Source organism: Lepus europaeus, chromosome 12 (assembly GCF_033115175.1).
Source record: "Lepus europaeus isolate LE1 chromosome 12, mLepTim1.pri, whole genome shotgun sequence".
Classification (NCBI taxonomy): Eukaryota; Metazoa; Chordata; class Mammalia; order Lagomorpha; family Leporidae; genus Lepus; species Lepus europaeus.
In genome coordinates, this window is record NC_084838.1 from 32,286,039 (window position 1) to 32,305,730 (window position 19,692).

Here is a 19,692-nt window from a genome sequence, read left to right on the forward strand (position 1 = left end):
TCACCTCTTCCTCTTTCTCCTCTTCCTCCTCCTCCTCCTCCTCATCTTTCTTTTTTTGGTCTGACTATAAAATTTCCAGTGATTTGTCTTCTAATCTAGATATTCTTTTTCTGCTTCACTGAGTCTATTGTTAAGGCTTTCCACCACATTTCTTATTTGATCTATTAATTCTTCATTTCCAGTATTTCATTTTGATTTCTCTTAAAAATCTTAATTTCATGGTAAAAATGTTTATGTCATGTATGGATTTCTTTAATTCATGGAATTGCTTCTCATTACTTCTAAGTAATGCTATGATAATTTTTTGAATTCCAATATTGGCATTTCTTCAATGTTTTCTTCTTCACATTCTAGTACTGAAGTGTTGTGTTCTTTTGGGGGCATATTGTTGTCTTCCTTATTCTTGTTCTTGAATTGCTACATTTATTTTTAGGCATTTGTGGAGATGCTTTGTTTTTTCTCCCTGTGATGGCTTTTATCTTTGGACTATACCTCTGTGGCTTAGTGGAGGGTCAGCTGTTTCAGTGAATACCCAGATGCATTTGCTGGGTGTGGCAGCAAGCTCTGTTCAGTGCTCCAGGATGAAGGGAGTGCCCAAGGTGACACCCACATTGGGTGTGGTAAATTTTTTTTTTTTTTTTTTTTTTGGCATAGTCTCACGTTCACTTCCTCCTTTCCAAGGAGACCAAGGCCTGGGTGCTAGCCCCAGTGGGTACAGTACTCATCTGCACTGCCACAGAACCACATAAAGGATCCTTGCAGTCCTCGATATGAGCACCTATCTTGCAGCAACGACCCTCACCAGGGAATCAGGGAGGTAATGTGTGAGAGAGCAAAACAGTGAAACAGCCCACAGTGACTGCCCAAAGACCCAGTCACACCTGTGCCCTCCCACACAACCACAGTGCTTTCACAGTCCCAGCACACAAGGCTCCAACAGTCATAAGCACTCAGGCCTCTGTCAATTTTCCCAGTCAGACTCAGGTGTCTCCTCTCTGCTGGTTGCTGGGCACACAGACACAAGCTGCATCTGTTCCATATGTCCAAAATTGTGTCTGTCCTTTCTCAGCTAGTTACAGGACTGGTGCTGGGTGGCCAGGAAGAGAGAAACATGTCCCTTTGTTTTTCCTCTATGTTGGCAGGTACACTGTTCCCCACTGGGCTCCAAGCTTGACTCATGCCTGGGTTTTCCCACAGCTTTATCACCAATGTCTTGGGCTGTTGCAATCTGGTCTCACTTAACTCTCCAAAGCTGGTGCTAAGGCTCTCTGCTGCTGGGGTTTTGAGTTGTGCATGTCCACACCCTCCAAGTAAGTCCACAGTGTCCCTCTAATTTGTGTGGCATTTCCTCTGCAGCTTCCTCCCTAACTCTTCCCTGAGATTGTACTCTCTCCATTTTTGTTTCTAACTATCTTCCCCTAGACTAGAGAAGTAAGCTCTCACCCTATTCCATCATCTTGGAATCTATTCATGGACTTTCAGAAGGCTGTTCCACTGTCTTGCTCTCTCACACATTACCTCCTTTTATAACAAAGGAAGTATGACAATTGTCTCATACTTTTGGAATTTAGTGGATTTATCACAGATCCCATTACCCAGACACAGCTGACACTACTGAATGTGGTAATGGTGACTAAGGTTTCAGTTATCACACCAGCTGTGAGACACCTTTGAAGGTAAGGAAGCTGTCCTACAGAATGTAGTATATTTCCTAAACCAATATCTAATATACGGTAACATCTATCTATGGCTAAAATTCAGAGATCCAAGAACCAAGGAAATATCCTTCTCATTATTACATCAAATAATTTACCTAAGGATTTTTTTTTTCTTCCTTCAAACTTGGATTTGGATGCTATAATACCTGAAGGAGAAATTCTTTGACCAGGGTATTCATAGTCTATTCAATTGGAGACTAAGACAGGTAAAGAAAGGCACCACTATCCAGCAGATTTAAATATCAAAGGAAAATTCAGTTGTTCTTAACAACTAGGCAAAGGAGATCTTTCTTTCAAGAACTCAGGAATTTACTTGCAAATCCATGTAGTACTTACAAGTCCAGTAGTCCTGGTCATTGGAGAACTGTAGCAATTTAATAAAGAGAGGAAATGCAGGCAACAAATCCTGTAGGATCAAACATTTGGGTCAGTCAGTTAAAATGTCAGCAGAAAAAGTGGAACACACAATGGGTACTGCAATAAAGAAGCCATGGTTCTAAATTAAAATTTCATGATCAACCATAATGTGGGGTTACATTTTATGTGAATTATTTGTTTATCCCCAACCTGCACTTCATTTCCTGACCTCATGGGGAAGTAACAGTAACAATTAAGATTTTGTGTTTCCAGTGGGAGTATATGTCCAAACTGAATTACCCTATTTTGGTATGACAGTTCAAAGAAGTTTTTGTATGTCCCTACTGATATGTTCAATTTTTATATGAAAAAGGGACAAGGAAAAGATACTAAAAAGGCAGAAGAGGTAGCTTTTACTGGATATTTTTCTATTTGCAACTCTTAATAATCCAACTTGCTCTGTAGATGTACATTGACCATATCGTGGGCTTCCTTGTCCTCCGGTTTCTGGTTGGGTTCAGCCAATAGGACACACTCACTATCTCATTTTTTTTAAGGTGACAGGTGTCACACGATGGTCCCCTCTTTACAACTATTCTTTTGTGGTGCTAGTAACTGTTCCCTTACTTTGCCCTTTAGTCCTGTGATTAATAATGGCTCCTGCTATTTCAAGTCCTGGGATACTACATCATGCCTTATTAGATTTCCTGAATCTCACCCACACTTCAGAAATAGATTTTTTTTAAATAAACTCTCCTCAGTTATCCTATTACAGTGATATTTCTGATGATAATATTAGTAGTATTGACTAGTGAGGATATTGCATTGATGTTATGATTATTATAATGATTATTATACTAATATGCTGGTAGACTCTAATCCTGTAACTTACTGTTATTCCCTTTTTTCCCTATTTTTACTTCACTTCAAAAGACAGTATACTGTTAAGAGAAAGGGCTCAAGGGTTTAAAGTCTGGCTCTGGCTCTGCCTCTTTCTAGCAGTCTGACTTTGGGTAAGTTACCTTGTTGTCCTAATCACTTCGGGTTGGTGATTAAATGAGTGAAGATATAGTAGTGATTAAGAGTTAACATGTTAAAAGCACTTAGAACATTATTAGCCATAGGAAGCACTCAGTGTTTTATTCTCTTATTCAGAATATTTATCAACCTGATAAAGATGCACTTATTTATTTATTATCTATCTCAAATGGAAGCTCCCTAAAGGCAGAGACTTGATTTTGTTCAGTGCTGAATTCCCAGTGTCTAGACAGCACAAAAGAACTTTCTGTGATGATGAAAATGTTGTGTATCCACACAATCTAATACAGCTGCTACTAGCCACATGTATGTATTGGGCATTTTAAATGTAACTAGGACTAGTGAAAGGCTGACTTTTTATTTAATTTTAATCAATTTAAACTTAAATTTAAATAGCTACATGTGGCTAAGGATTACCAGATTGGACAGCACATTTTCCAGCACATCATTATAGGCACTTAATGGATTTCTGTTAAACAAATAAATAACCATTAACCATTTATTGAATGCTAAACATTTTATCAGGCATGTACCAATCTCTTTGTATACATTATTTCATGTAAATCAATCAAAAGGAGTGAAGTATTACTATTCCTATTATATAAATGAGAACATTGAGGTACAAAGAAGCTAATTAGTTTGTTGTAGCTAGTAAACAGATGGGAACCTGGCAATGGGCCATTGTCAGTGGCCTGAATTGGACTCAAGTTTGCCCAATCCTTGGATTCCAAGGTTACAGGACCGCTGGTTATCCTTCCAGGAACTGGGAATACTTTCCCAAGCTCTCCTTCTATGCAAGGTCCAACTGTTACACTACTCAGTCTTACATAGACTTTCCGACACTCCTAGTGACAAATTCTTTGAGTACAGGAGCCACATCATTCTTATCTCATTCTCATCTGTAGTGTTGGCACCATGTCAGAATAATTCTTATTAAAGCTGGTTGAAAAATAGAGGATAAATGAAAAATAGAGGATAAATGAACACTCAGGTGGATGGATGTGATGCTGTAAAGGAACTTGTGTTCTAACATCAAGTATACTAACAGCCAAGAAGAAAGCAGATGAGCATGGACTGGCTCATGACCAATTAACGAGCTGAAATCCTCACTAGTCAATATTACTAATATTATCATCAGAAATATCACTGTAATAGGATAACTGAGGAGAGTTTATTTTAAAAAGTCTATTTCTGAAGTGTGGGTGAGATTCAGGAAAACTAATAAGGCATGATGTAGTATCCCAGGACTTGAAATAGCAGGAGCCATTGTTAATCACAGGACTAGAACAGATTCTGGCAAAGCAGATAATAAATAGTTTAGGTTTTCCGGGTCATAAAGTCCCTGTCACAGCTATCCAATTCTACAGATGATAATCATGTTCCAATAAAACTTTATGCTCCTCAAAAGTGAAATTTCACAGTCTGACATCTTGAAATATTATGCTTCTTTTAGTTTTTTAGCCATCTAAGATTGTAAAAATCATGCTTACCTTGTGGGCAGCCTGTAACTACTGACCCCGGGCCAAGACAAACCGACCAGAATCAGAAGCAGAGAAACGCAGTGGTGGGAATGAGAAAGCCTTGGAGGAAAACCTTGGGAAGAGGGGCAAGGCCTGGGAAGAGTGCCGCCGGCTTTTTGTTTTCTTTGGACCTCTACATTTTTTCCCTCCCCTGAGTCCTTGCATATTTCCTGCACTGCTGTTCAGGGATTGTTCTCAACCAGGGAGCACGTTTGCTCACAGTTCCTGTTCCTTCTCTCGGGACCATTTTGTTCAAGTAGAAAGTATCGGGGAAGACTGAAACAGTCGAGACCCAAAGTAATCGCTTTCCAATACAGCGCTTCCAGGCACTGAGAGAGACCGTTTCGTTCACGTGAATAAATCCCCACGAGCCCACTTGAAATATAACGCCGGCTTCCGTCCCCCTCACAAAAGGACCACGACCCGTGTCTGCAGGACTTGGGGCGACCCTTGCTTTTCCCTCGCTGCCCATCAGTTGGCGCCTTTTGCCGTCCTTTTTTTCCCAAGCCGGCTTTGGGGGCTGCGGTTGCTCCGCAGCTCCCGTCACGTGACCTGTCGGAGCGCTGGGTGCCCGGCGCGGGCGCTGCGCCGCCAGAGGAGGTGAGGCTCCTTCGCCCACCTAAATCTCGCCGCGCCGGCTCCTCGCCTACCTCAGGATCCGGCCATGGCGCCTCCGCCGGGATGACCCAGCCTGGGCGACGGCAGAGGCGGCCCTCGGCGTGCGTCAGGTACGAAGCTGGCCGCCTCCAGCAGGTAGGTCCTCAGTGCGCGCCAACTGCCCAGCCCTTTTGGCACGGTGGTCGGAGCGCCCACGCTGCGGAGACACGCGAGTGAGGGCTTAGGGGGTCTGCGGCTCGGCACGGGGAGAGCCGCTGCAGGGGGTGGCGCGGCCCCGGAGGCCTGCGCCCCCGCCGCGCGCTCCGGGCGAGCCGGCTTCGCTGGGCCGTGCCCGCGCTGCCGGCCGCTTCCTGCCCCGGCACTGCGGGATCCGCCGCAGGGCGTCCCCCTCGCGGCCGGGGCCGGCGACAGCGCGTCGCGGCGAGGGCGCCCCGCGGTCCCTCGCCCTGCAGGCTGAGCTGTGAGGCCGACAGAAAGAGGCGACCCAGAAGCGGGGAGCCCGGGTGAGACCCCCGCGAAGCCGGGCGCGGCTAAAGCGCCTGCGGGCCCACCGCCTAATGGCCGCCCGGGAGCGGCGGACCCTCGCCGCGCGTCTGCGCCTCAGGTCCGCAGGTCGTGCCCAGCGCGCTGCTGCCGCGTTGGGTTTCGGCGGCTGACCTGGCAGCCGGGGACCCGGGGAAGGCGACCCTGCAGAGGAATCCCTCCCAGCTCCCAGAGAGATCAGCTGAAGAGAACCGGCGCGCCGATGGAGACTGCCGGCCTCGGTGTACGGGTGGGGAAACTGAGGCCTGGGCGCGATGGGCACTGCCCAAGGTCAGCGGCAGACACTAGATTCACTCCTCTTGGTTTTCTGAGAGTGACAGTTAGGGTCCCCTGGGTGTGTCTCGCCCCCTTTCTGGACCCTGGGCTCGTGTCGCGCGTGCCGCACTGCGTGTCTTGGGGCGGGAGCTCCTGCAGGGTCGGTCTGACCCATGCATCCCCAGCTCTGCCCGTGCTCCCCAGAGGATCACAGGGCGGCGCCAAAGATGATCTCACCATGCGGACCCTCAGCAAAACCTGCAGATGTGTGTGTGCGCGCGCGTGTATTTCCCCCCTGGAGACCTAAACCTTGTAAAGGGAAATCGGGTTTCTCTCTTTGGGGGGGGGGGGGGGGGAGAGGAAAATGCATTTTTAGAGTGCATAATGAGGTGAGAAGGGAAAGCTGTGTGCCCAACACCTGACATCATTACAATTATCAGAACGTTTTGTTTTTTAAAGATAAACTTATTACAAAACATTCAGGAAACAGAAAATGTAAATGAAAATGAAGATGACTTAAAACTTCATCTTCTAGACAGAGATTTTCTGGATATCCTTAAATTTTTCTCTACTTACACAGATGTGAAGTTTTAAATCAACACAAAGGTTTAATTTTTAATTAAATTAAAGATTTAATTTGCATTTCTTTGATTACCTGTAGGAATCAACACCTTTTCCCTCTGAGTATTAGCCTTTTATTTTTGTGTATATGAGTTGACTGTTAATTCTTTTGCCCATTTTTCAATTTGAGTATCTTTCTCTTCCTGATCTTTAAGCATTTTTTAGGTACTACATATTCAAGTGTAATTATCAGCCAATTATGTTAAACCAAAACAAGCATTTCCTGACAATATTTACTCATTTCAATTTCAGATAACCTTTATATAATACTTTGGTCAATTTTTATTGTGGTGGTAGTTACAGGAGTGTGTAAATTTGACAAAAACCACTGTGATGTATAATTAAATGGTGCATTTTATTGTTTGTAAAGTATATTTCAATGAAGTTGATTATTTTAAAAGCCTGGAAAATTATGGTGCTGGGTAATGGAGTCTGGCACAATGCTGCCATATGTGGTAGAGGGTTACTAAGTGGTAGCTATAAATAGAAACAGTCCAAAACAGTGACAAATGAATGCCTTAGGGGAAAAGCGCCTATTGCTGGCCCTGGTACTTGAGGAATAAAAAAGAGATTGTTTCTGATTGAGGGAAGTCAGGTTGGCTTTTGGGAGAGGGTGGTTTTTGGACTGATTCTTGATAGTTAAGTTAGCATGTGTGAGGAGAAGTATAGAGCTGGAAAGATAGTTGGAACTGGATTTTGAAGAATCTTGGCAAAGAATTTGTACCTTGTTCTACAGTCACTGGGAAATCACTGAACAGTTTTACAGAAAAGAGTGCTATGTTTGCTGCTTCAGAGTGTCAGGCAGGTGCTGACAATGTAATAAATTACCATCATTTGCACAGTGTCTTATGTGAGACAAAGGACTTTCATAGCCATTGTCACTTTTAATCTTCATAATGCTGCCATAAATGAGATTTCCTTTGGTTTTCCTATTTTGCAGAGAGACAAAATGGCTCAGAGAGAGAAATTATTTCTTCATATAAATTGACCAGGTTAGGGAGTGTTAGAATTGTACTCAGATCTTTTGGCTTCAGATATGTTGCTCATTCTGGGGATTAGGAGCCCAGTTAAGAGCCTGTTGCAATCCCCTAGCCTGGGGATGAGGGGCTGTTGGGGTGTGACAATGAAGAGGGCATGACAATGAACAGGGGAGGGGAGGAGAGATGGATAGAAAAGAGACCATGGGAGGGGAATGGGGAAGTGACTAGCTGGAGGTGAGAAGTTGGAACTTACCAGTCTTTGGGTCCCAGATGTCATTCATGTAGTGGGCTAACTTGGGAAACAGGGTCCATGATCACATGCTTATCTCCTGATAAGATTCAGCCCAGTATTCTGCAACCTATATCCCTATGGCTCTTAGTTTTAATTTTCAGAAGCTACACTAAAATGCAATTCTTGTTGTTCCATTTATCCATCCAAGCCCTAGTTCATGTTCATCTCTTGGTATCTTTGTCTTTTACTGTCTTGCCTGAGTCCTTTACCCTAAATGTGATAACAGGCTGAATATAATTTATGGAATAGTTGTTTCAAAGAGTTTGCAAGGCATAGATAACAACTGAGTAAATATTAATCCATAAAACTGGGCTGCAGTGATCTGGTTGTTACCTGGCCAAATATCAATCAGTTCACAATATTGCTGGAGTATAACTAGAGCAATAATGTGGACATTGTCCTACTTCTATCCCATTCCTGTGTTTGGTTTCCTTCCACAAAACTACTAGTGAAAAATCCTAGGGACTTTAGCTTTGTTGCTCCAAGGCTAATAATCTTAAAGCCATATCAGTCAAATGAAATAAATCATAGATTGTGTTGAACACCGTAATGGCAGGATGGAAGATATAATGCCTCGGAACTGAGCAGAAATCCTGATGAAAAATGAAGGAAGTTCCATATATGGAAAAAGTTGTTTATTATGGCAATTTACGTGGGAGATTTCAGGCAGCAGGCAATCTTGCCTTGGAATGTGTGTTACAATGTTCCTTTACTATTCTTTTGGAATAGGCATCTTGTTGAGCTTTTTGGCTATCAGCAAGACTTGTGATTAACACTTAAACTTTATTGCTGGAGAGGGGCACCAGTTAGGCTGACAGGTGGTCTGTGGTCAGTGTCTTTCTGAGCAAGAGATTCAACATGGAATTACAATGATTTGCTTTCTCACAGGCAGTTGGTATAAACGTTTAATGAAATGGTTTTTTATAATTTTTTTTGAAATGTATAGGAATGAAAAGGTCATTTTGGGATATGATTATCATGTTTAGCCCTTGTTTATACTCCTGTGGAAACATGGTTTTCCTACTTTTTACTTGTTGAATATTATGATTAGTGGTGAATTAAGCCTGTCAATATAGAGTGGATTAAAATTATGGTTTTGCATAAACTGATGGGGGGGGGGAGTTGGGGGAAAGCCGAGGAATGTGGTAAATGTAGTTGTCGTCTTGGAACTTACCTGTGTAATGCATAAAATCTGTTCTTTTTTATATTAAAAAATTTTTTAAAATATTCTTGAGAGGCAAAGACAGGGTTCCCAACTACTGGTTCACTCCCCAAATGCTCTCAAAGCCAAGAATTATAAACTCAATCCTGGTAGCCCAGACCCAACTACCTGAGCCATGACTGTTGCCTCCTAAGATCTACATTAGCAGGAAACTGGAGTCAGGATCCATAGCTGGGTATCAAAGCCCATCATTCTGTCCTGAGATGCAGATGTCTCAACCCTGCATCAAATATCCATCCCCAAGAAAATATTTTAAAAAGCAAACAAGAACATACTCTCAGCTTGTTTGTTAGTTTACACCTTTCTGCCAACAGGTGCGGCTGAGGAAATGTTGTTAAAGGCTGTCTTCCCACTGCCATCACATCTAAGTCAGAGCCTCCCAAAGAGTTGTAACTGCTGCAAAAGCTCTTCAGGGGCTTGAGCTTTGAAACAACCCATGAGGAGCCGTTTTGAGGAGTGAAGAACATTTATGGACCATATAGTAATGAGAAACCTAAACACCAAGCATTCTAGGGGTTTTGGATGTTGCCTGTATCCCACTGTGGAGGAGGTGGGTACAGCCGTGACCACAAGGCCACATGAGGTGGATGGAAGAGTTGTGGAACCAGGGAGGGCTGTCACATGATCAGATGCCCACTTTCCTGTGAAAAAGACCTTTCTTGTTGCCATTAAAGACACTTAAGGACATCACCACAGAAATGAATTCAGTGTAGGAAAAATTAAAGTGCTTAAAATTGTGACTGACTAGGCAGTGACAGGAAGAAGGACCTTGCTTTTGTGACATTTGATGCCCTGACTCCATGGATAATGTTGTGGTCTGTGAATAGCCACTACAGTGAAAGAAAGTCCTGTTAAAGAATCTGGCCGAAGGGGTTGACCTAGTTCTGGAAACTGGTTCTGGAAACATGGAGGTGGCTTTAATAACAGTGATGACTTTGGTCATGGAGGAAGCTTCAGTGGTCATTGTGGCTTTGGTGGTAGCTGAAGTAGTGGATGTGGTGGCAGTGGGGACATATACAATGGATTTGGTAAGGATGGAAGCAATTCATTAGGTAGTAGAAGCTACAATGATTTTGGCAATTGCAATAACCAATCTTTAAATTTTGGTTGCATGAAGAGAGGAAACTTTAGAGGCAGAAGTTCTGGCTCCAATAACAGTGGGGACCTATATTTTGCCATATTTAAATTAAGGTGGCTATGGCATTTCCAGCAGCAGCATTAGCAGTAGGTTTTACTTACTGCCAAGTAGCAAAGCTTAATGGGAGAGGAGAGCCGGAGTACTGACAGGGCAGCTATAGGTTACAAAAGTTTTGTGAACTCCACCAAGCACAGTGGTTCAGGACCTACCTATTACAAAGAAGACATGTTTTATCAGATGCCTGGATTCAACTCCCAGCTCTGCTTACAATTCCAGCTTACTGCTAATACAGACCCTGGGAGGCAGTGGGTGATGGCTGAAGCAGTTGAGTGCCTTCTGTCCACGTGAGAGACCTGGATTGAGTTCTAGGCTTCCAGCTTTGGCCTGGCCTAGCCCTGGCCATTGTGGGTAGTTGGGGAGTAAACGAATATGATTGCTCTTACTTTTGACTTTCCTCTCTCTCTGTTTCTCTCTGTTCCCCAAATAAATCAATATTTAAAAAGAAGACATGTTTTGGACAGTACTCATATGCCTGGTCAAAAAGCTAAGACTCTATTTGTGATTAATCATAAATAGGTTACTGTAGATTCTGTTGTGTGGAAACCATAAAGCATTCCAACAAAATGTTTTAATATAGTTTTTTTATTGTACCTATGGCATTTATTGCTAAATATAATAGTCTGATCATAATACTGAATATGTGTATCTTTAAACACACACACACACACATTCTCTTGAATGCCTACATAACTCAGCATAGCTAGATTTTCACCAGACCAGTCATCTAGTTGTTGAATGAAGTATCTGATCCCGGCTCCCTTGGCACATGGTGTATGTGATAGATTGCGTTTATTACTCCAAGTATTTCTTGTCCTTTTGTGGAGAGAGATATATTTCCTCAATCATTGACTTTAGGCTTTTAGTACTTTTTCTTGTAGGAAAATTACATACCTCTGCTTTGTTGAAATCAGGAGTTGTTATGTAACTTGTTCCACTCAGTGAAATGGGGGTGGAAATGATGTGTCACTTTTTAAATATGTGTTTTTATTTATTTTTATCTACTTGGAGGCAAAGAAAGAGAGAGAGAGAGTGTGCGAGCAAGCTATCAGCTTTGATCTGCTGATTCACTCCCCAAATGTCTGCAACAGCCAGGGCTGGGCCAGGCAGAAGCCAGGAGCCAAGAACTCCATCCAAGTCTCCCCCACAGGTGGCAGGGGCCCAAGCACTTGAACTATAATCTGCTGCCTCCCAGGATGCACTAGTAGAAAGCTGGATCAGTAACAGAATAGCCAGGAAATGGAATGCAGGCTTAACCTCCTGCACCACAATACTGGCCCCATGTGTCATATAAGAGCTAGCCTGTGGTTCACTCTCTCTTTTCTCTCTGCAACAAAACTAGCAATGTTCAATAAAAGGCATTCTCATCTGCGTAGTTCTTAAGCACAGATGACATGAAATAAAGCCATGATTGACCCATAATAAACAAGTAATGTGAAAAAGAAATAAACTGTAGGGGGCTAGTGTTGTGGCATAGCAGGAAAAGCCACTACCTGTGATGCCACCATCCTGTATGGGCACCAGTTCATGTCCAGTCTGCTTCACTTATGATCCAGCAACCTGTTAAAGGCCTAGGAAAAGCAGCAGAAAATGGACCAAGTGCTTGGAACCCTGCCCCCAATGTGGGAGACTTGGATGAAGTTCCTGGCTCCTGAAATTGGCCTGGCCCAGCCCTGGCCATTGCAGCCATCTGGGGAATGAACCAGAGGTTGAAGATCTCTCTCTCTGACTCTGACTTTCAAATAAATAAATCTTTTTTAAAAAGGAATGAATAAAAGAAATAAACCTTAGTACTTTGAAACCATTTGGGTGATCACTACTGAAGTCTGTCCTGTTTCATGCAATGTTTAATAAGGGAGGAGAGGGCTGGGTCTTATCCCCTATGAGCATTCTAGAAATTTCTCTGAGCAGATTGCAAGATCCTTTCTTTTCTCATGAAGTCCTGGAAATTGGTCTGCTTTTCCTCTCTTGAATCTTCTTTCTCACCCTCCTCTTACCTGTGGGAAGAGAAAATTCCTCTTTCCCATGGTTTTAATCAGTGGATGGTGAATAGACTTGATTTGTGACCCACTTAAGCAAGGATGCAAATGTACCTGCATGTTTTCACTCAGCCTCTTATGCAGCTTCAGAAGAGCACTTCCCAAGTGGCAGTTCTTCTACAGCTTGATCTGAAGAGAGAGGCATGAGGAAAGACATGATTCTGACCCACAATCTGGAGCTGAACACAGCTATCCACAGATTCATGTTATTAATTTTAAGTTATGAAGCTTTGGAGCTGTTCTTCACCCAGCAGGAGCTGATCACTGTAGGCAGGGACCATGTGTCCTGGAACTGAATCCTCTTTCTGTCCCTAAATGTTAGTGGAACAGCAGTCTGGCAGCCATATTTTTTTAAAAATAAGGTACTTTATGAGATGTTAATGATTCTTTTTTTTTTTTTTTTGGACAGGCAGAGTGGATAGTGAGAGAGAGAGAGAGAGAAAGGTCTTCCTTTTTGTCGTTGGTTCACCCTCCAATGGCCACTGCAGTCGGTGCATCTCGCTGATCCGAAGCCAGGAGCCAGGTGCTTCTCCTGGTCTCCCATGGGGTGCAGGGCCCAAGCACTTGGGCCATCCTCCACTGCCTTCCCGGGCCATAGCAGAGAGCTGGCCTGGAAGAGGGGCAACCGGGATAGAGTCTGGCGCCCCAAATGGGACTAGAACCCGGTGTGCCGGCGCCACAAGGCGGAGGATTAGCCTGTTAAGCCACAGCGCCGGGCGAGATGTTAATGATTCTATTATCCCCAATTGGGCAGCATAGGAAACATTACCTAGAACTAAAAATTTTTTATATCAATAATAGGTGCTTTCATTTTTGTCCTATCTGCCATGTCGTAGTTACTGATAGCACCTACTGTGTGTGTGGCATTTTCCTAGACCTACCTTATCTTTTTAAAACATTTTTTAAAGATTTATTTATTTATTTGAGAGGCAGAGTTACAGACAGAGGAAGAGACAAAGAGGTCTTAAATCCACTGGTTTACTCCCCAAATGCTGTAACTGCCAGAGCTGGGCCAATCCAAATCCAGGAGCCAGGAATTTCTGGATCTCCCACGTGACTGCAGGGGCCCAAGCACTTGGGCCATCTTCTACTGCTTTCCCAGGTCATTAGCAGAGAGAGAGAGCTGGATCAGAGGAGGAGCAGCCGGGACATGAACTGTTGCCCATATGGGATACTGGCACTGCAGACGGAGGTTTAGTCTGCTGTGCCACAGCACTGGAGAGCCCTGATATGCCTCATCTTGTTGACTCTATTTAATTCCCTCTCCTAGATGGGTCCTTGGGCAGTGGCAAAGGCGAGGAGAACAGTGTGAGAAGGAAGTAACCTGAAGGCTTGCATTCTCAGAGCCATTGTACCCTGGGAATGTGAGTTCAACCTAGTATTTAGCTTCTACTCTAGTAAGGCTGTATGCATGTGTAGCCACATGATATATTAACTCCTTTGACCCAAGCAGATTAGAGTAGAGGAAATCAGTGTGCAATATCCTGGTGTTCACACACCTCAAGCCAAGAGTTGTGTGATGTTCAAATCTCTCCTTCCTTATGTCCCTCTGTGGGTGCCATCCAGATCTCTTACTAGTTATGGAGTAGTCTGATTCACTCCTGAGGTCTTGCAGAACAGTCTGCTTCTGTTACTGAAATGAGACTTGTCTTTCTGCTTTTGAATTGCCATTATCATCCTACTATAAGGAGAGGTTTGGTATTTTACATGACTGACTGTTAAAGGCAGGATAGGCTAAGTACTTTAATAAGCAAGTACAAAGTTCACTAGTTTCTAGACACAATGGTTTACGCGTTGCTCACCACACAGTCTACTCTAGGTTGGGAGGGTGCTGGGAGGTGGGAGGCAGGAGGGACCTCGCTTTTCATGCAGTTATTCAGGATGCCATTTCCCCAACCTCATACCCACCCCAGGCTCTCCATTCAGATGAGGAAATAGTCAGTAGAAAAGACACACCTGCTCGCAGCCCTTCTAGCTCAGGTGTCACACCTCTCCCTTTGATCACATTTTGCTGGCAAGGCCAAACACATGACCCTTAGGCTAGGAAATGAGGTCACCTGTGAGCCCTAGAAGGCAAGAACATGGATATGAAAGTACTGGCAGACTGCACCATGGCAATCTCAAATGGGGCCTGGGAAGTCCTTCCTTCCCAGTAACTCACAAGCTAGACACCTTTTCTCTAAATTTGTGCAAACTATTACACTGGTATGGCAAAAGGGTTAAAAGGGGTCTTCTAAAAGCTAATGGAAAAATGCACATTATTGGTTAATTCCATTCTCAAACAAACTTTTTAAAATTCCCTGGGTACTTTCTGTTCTATAGACACTCTTTGATTTTTGCACTGGCCTTACTGGTTGGTGCAAGCTTGTTTTCTATCAGAGCATTAGATCTTCTTACTCCTAAAATATTACTTGCGTTAAAACATACAGATGCGTTTTATGCCTTTTTTTACTCTACATTATTTTACTCCCTAACACATTTGATATTCATAGTAACTGTCTGAGTTATTTTTATTATTTCTGCTTTGGAGCTGAGGAATCCAAGATGTAAGGAGGTGCTGTGATTTCCCACTAAGTGAAGTAGCAGAGCTAGGATTCACACCACTGTGTGTCTCAGTCCCAGGCCCCGAGTGAATCATCATATCACACAACATTCCTTTCTGTACCAGGATTAGGGCAACTGCCTCTTCCATCTTCACCCCTGCCTATACCTTCCCTCCGTCATTGAAAAGCTGCTCCAGGGACCTTCCTCTGTTGCCTTTTCCTCTTTCAAAGTCTAGGGCTCTAGAATTTGCTTACAAATGGAAGGTAATTTCCCTCACTGGTTCCCATGACAGTACTCTTTTAAAAAATAGAACAATCAGGATTAAATTAATATGTAGTATTAATATAGTTAGATGAAATCAGAAATAAGGATGAAAGGTAATGTTAAATAACAGATGTTTTGGGGAGTTCTGAGTATTCTTTCTCTTCTTTGGGATATGCACAATCAACAAGTACTGTTGGAACTTGCTCTAAATGTGTGTATATTCTCTGTGTCAAGATTTGCTTTTGTAGCTCTGTTTTAAGAACCCATACCTGTGGCTAATAAATAGAGGTAATAATTTTAGCCTAGCTGCTGACTCGGTGGTACATTATAAACCCCACTCAGCTTCTTTATTAGGCATGAAGACTTGGTTGAATGCACCAAGATCTCATTACTCATAGAAATAATAAAGAGATTCCAGTATCGTTAACAGATAAAATACTTTAAAGTCTCTAGCAGCTACATAGCCTTAAGCTAGAATTCCTAATTTGGTGTGTGTTGAGTTCAGTTCTTGGAAATTTGTAAAGCTACCTTTACTATTTTCTGCTGTCTCTTTCTGTAGGTTTGATATGCAATGATTCTGGCCTGAGTTCCAGGATGGTTTGTTCTTGGGACCAGACGTGACCAAAAGTTGACCTCATGAGCACATCAATCTCTTCCGCTGCCATGCTCCTCCGGAGGCTGCGGCGACTCTCCTGGGGCAGCACTGCTGTCCAGCTCTTCATCCTGACAGTGGTGACATTTGGCCTACTGGCCCCCTTGGCCTGTCATCGGCTTCTGCACTCGTATTTCTATCTGCGCCATTGGCATCTGAACCAAATGAGCCAGGAGTTTCTGCAGCAGAGCTTGAAAGAGGGGGAAGCTGCCCTCCACTACTTTGAGGAGCTGCCCTCTGCCAATGGCTCAGTGCCCATTGTTTGGCAGGCCACCCCCCGCCCCTGGCTGGTGATTACCATCATCACCGTGGACAGACAGCCTGGCTTCCACTACGTCTTGCAGGTGGTGTCCCAGTTCCACCGGCTGCTGCAGCAGTGCGGCCCCCAGTGTGAAGGGCATCAGCTCTTCCTGTGCAACGTGGAGCGCAGTGTGAATCATTTCGATGCCAAGCTGCTCTCTAAGTATGTCCCTGTGGCAAACCGCTATGAGGGCACTGAGGATGACTATGGCGACGACCCTTCAACCAACTCATTTGAGAAAGAGAAGCAGGACTATGTCTATTGCCTGGAGTCATCCCTGCAGACCTACAATCCAGACTACATCCTGATGGTGGAAGACGATGCTGTGCCGGAGGAGCAAATCTTTCCGGTCTTGGAGCACCTTCTGCGGGCTCGCTTCTCCGAGCCCCACCTCAGAGATGCCCTTTATCTAAAGCTCTATCACCCAGAGAGGCTTCAACACTATATCAACCCAGAACCCATGAGGATCCTGGAGTGGGTTGGTGTAGGCATGTTGTTGGGGCCCTTACTTACCTATATTTACATGAGGTTTGCCAGCCGTCCAGGGTTCAGCTGGCCTGTCCTGCTTTTCTTCTCCCTCTATAGTATGGGGCTGGTTGAACTGGTGGGCCGGCACTATTTCCTGGAACTGCGGCGGCTGAGCCCTTCCTTGTACAGCGTGGTTCCTGCCTCTCAGTGTTGTACCCCAGCCATGCTCTTCCCTGCCCCTGCAGCCCGCCGGACCCTCACCTACCTGTCGCAGGTGTACTGTCATAAAGGTTTTGGCAAGGACATGGCCCTGTACTCACTGTTGAGGTCCAAGGGAGAGCGGGCCTATGTGGTCGAGCCCAATCTGGTGAAACACATAGGGCTCTTCTCCAGCCTCCGGTACAACTTCCATCCTAGTCTGCTCTAGGGAGCCAAGAAATGCCTCTCTGGAATTGGCCACTTTTTAGAGATTCAAATATTATGCTCTTTATTTAGACACGGTTGCTTGCAGATATTTCCTTGTTTAATGTTGCTAGGAGGAAAGGCACTGGGACAGCTGAGGAACATACGGAAGTCAACAACCTTGGCTTTGGTAACCTCCTGGCAAGGGCAGCAGTTTGCCACAGCCCCGGACCTCTCCTTCCACACAGCCACACTGCCTCATGCAGTCTGACCCACCCAGGGAGGGCGCATTTACATACAAGTTATGTTCTCTGATTGTTTTAAGCTTCTCTTTGTGATGGAGCTTGTGACTGCCAAAAATCTTGTGCACAGTGTTATTATGACTGATTTAGAATTTTAAGTAGAATTTGGTGAAACATAAGATTCTTCTGAATTGGTGTTTTTCCTCATTGGGTATGAGAATGAATGTATGTTTAGAATATATGCCCAAAGAGGCAGGACCAGTTCACTTATTTCCTTAACTTGGTGTAATAAAAACTGGTGAAAGCCATGCAGTGCCCAGCATCTTGAAGGCAGGTGATCTGGCTTTTCTGTTACCTTGCGTTTTCTTTTCCGAGATCAGACGAGATCGGGCGTTCAGGGTGGTATGGCCGTAGACTCTTTTCCTGTTGATCTCTAGTACACTGATAATCCATACGATTAGTGAGAACTTGAAGGCACAGCACAATCAAGTCTTCTGAATCATCACATTGCTTATGTCTGATAGTGATTTAGTATTGAATGATTCTTTCCTATGCTGATTCTTTGACAGCTGGACATTTCAGAAGGCTATGAGTAAGGTCTTTACTAGTAACATTACTTTTTCCTAACTACTGGCTAACTGTTCACCCTCATCTCTTTTTCTTCTAGGAAACATTATAGAATAAAAACATTGGCTGTGAAGTCAGAAGATCTGAACTTTTATTACAGATCTCTGCCATGTGCTGATTATGTGACCTTTAGCAAGTCATGTAACCACTCTGGGTCTCAAATTTTTCACCTGTAAAATGAGAACAGTAATACCTACCTTTTAAAGTTGTCTTGAGGATTAAATTACAAAATATGTTTATGTTTGGGCTTCACAAGTGCTTAGTATGTAGTGGATGCTTGGTAAATTTCTCCCCTGTAATAAGCACATGAAAATCAAGTGTATTTAAAATTTTTTTTATTTAAATGAGTTACAGAGATAGAGGGAGACACATATACACAAAGCACCCCCCCCCCCCGCCCCGAGATATCTTCCATCTTCTGTTTCATTCTCCCAATGCCCATATCAGCCAGGATTGGGTCTGGGCCAGGCAGACGCCAGGAGCAAGGAGCTTCATCTGGGTCTTCCACATAGGGGCAGGGACCCAGGGACTTAGGCCATCTTCCACTGCTTTCCTGGACACAATAGCAGGGAGCTGGATTGGAGTAGAACAGCTGGGACTTGAACCAGAGCTCAAATGGGATGCCAACATTGCAGCCAGTGGCCCAACCTACAACACAACACCGGCCCTGTGAATCACAGGAATTTTAAGTAAAGATATTAGTGAAGTATGAAGTCAGGTATTGGACTGACACTTATGGGGCACAGCTTTCATCCCCATCTCCAACCAAGCCAAAATAAGGACAATTCATTCCAACTGGAGATGATCTGAGACTCCTCTTGAGCTTATTCTAAGACTAATGTCTGAATTTACCCCCTTTTTTAAGAGTTATAAATAAATGACTGGTGACAGTACTAACCACACTGGTGGCCAACAATTCCCTTTATGAGGATGGGAGACTATGTTACAGAGTTCAAGCAGCTGTCCAGTTTGTTTCAATGCCGCATCTTTTGTTTGCTTGTAAATGTCCATGGTGAGCATCTATCTTGAAATCCACTCAAGCACTGAAGCAGTTATGTAGGGGTTAATTACCCATGGTCTTGAGACCCAGAGACAACAACTTCTCTGGATTGTACAGTTAAACAACCACACAGCCAGGACTCAGACTTCTTGCACCTGTTGTTTTTTTTTTAACATTAATTTTCTAGATAATTATGTGGTCAAAATCTCTTTTGTGAACTCTAATTGTAATCTGAAATAAGTAATGTCTTGGTAAGCTAAGCTAATAGAAACCTATTGTTATATTAGTCTTGAGGATGAACAGATAAATATATGTTGTGTTGGTAAAGTGAGCTGTTATGCATCCCCCAGTACTGTCCAGGATGATCAGAACTACTCAGTGACTCATTATGAAGTTCAGATTCCACTCCTTCATTCCTCCTTTCCCAAGTTGTTGAACTGAACCCCCTCTGACTTAGAACTCATTAGAATTTGCTACATTAATGATTGGGTCTCCTCATGAAAATTTTTGACCAGTGTTAGGAGAGCCATTATAAACTAATCAGTCTCAAGGTATGGAATCACTGCTGGTTTACACTTCTTTTTCTTTCTTTCTTTTTTTTTTTTTTAAGATTTATTTATTTATCTAAAAGTCAGAGTTACACAGAGAGAGGAGAGGCAGATAGAGGGAAGTCTTCCATCTGATGGTTCACTCCCCAATTGACCGAAACAGCTGGAGCTGCACCGATCTGAAGCCATGAGCCAGGAGCTTCTTCCAGGTCTTCTTCGTGGGTACAGGGGCCCGAGGAGTTGGGC

General features: G+C 43.7%; 2 protein-coding genes and 1 long non-coding RNA gene across 8 annotated transcripts in view; 2 read left to right on the forward strand and 1 right to left on the reverse strand.

The window, feature by feature from the left end:
- Positions 1 to 5,369, reverse strand: part of LOC133771667 (uncharacterized) — a 47,810-nt gene extending 42,441 nt beyond the window's left edge. For 2 of the 3 annotated variants that reach the window (XR_009867605.1, XR_009867604.1), the window contains exons 1-2: positions 5,284 to 5,369; positions 2,055 to 2,124 (exon numbers count right to left, since the gene is read on the reverse strand). This is a non-coding gene — a long non-coding RNA (uncharacterized LOC133771667). Of the gene's footprint in view, positions 1 to 2,054; positions 2,125 to 4,603; positions 4,701 to 5,283 lie in introns of those variants that run through there. The other variant, XR_009867606.1, reaches the window with a different exon arrangement.
- Positions 1 to 19,692, forward strand: part of ALDOB (aldolase, fructose-bisphosphate B) — a 473,832-nt gene that overhangs the window by 396,951 nt on the left and 57,189 nt on the right. The window contains exon 1 of one of the 2 annotated variants that reach the window (XM_062207850.1): positions 5,296 to 5,386. The exons of the other annotated variant lie outside the window; for it this stretch is intronic. The gene's annotated coding sequence lies outside the window, so the exon portion shown is untranslated. Of the gene's footprint in view, positions 1 to 5,295; positions 5,387 to 19,692 lie in introns of those variants that run through there. 2 annotated transcript variants of the gene reach the window in all.
- PGAP4 (post-GPI attachment to proteins GalNAc transferase 4) lies at positions 5,290 to 18,241 on the forward strand. 3 transcript variants are annotated; one of them, XM_062207848.1, is made up of 2 exons: positions 5,290 to 5,361; positions 15,766 to 18,241. In XM_062207848.1, exon 2 carries the CDS (start codon positions 15,843 to 15,845, stop codon positions 17,052 to 17,054), a length of 1,212 nt encoding a protein of 403 aa, XP_062063832.1. In that variant the 5' UTR covers positions 5,290 to 5,361; positions 15,766 to 15,842; the 3' UTR covers positions 17,055 to 18,241. The 3 variants fall into 3 exon arrangements, with proteins under 3 accessions (XP_062063832.1, XP_062063830.1, XP_062063831.1); XM_062207846.1 differs by having other exon boundaries at positions 5,298 to 5,386; XM_062207847.1 differs by lacking the exon at positions 5,290 to 5,361 and adding an exon at positions 5,902 to 6,064.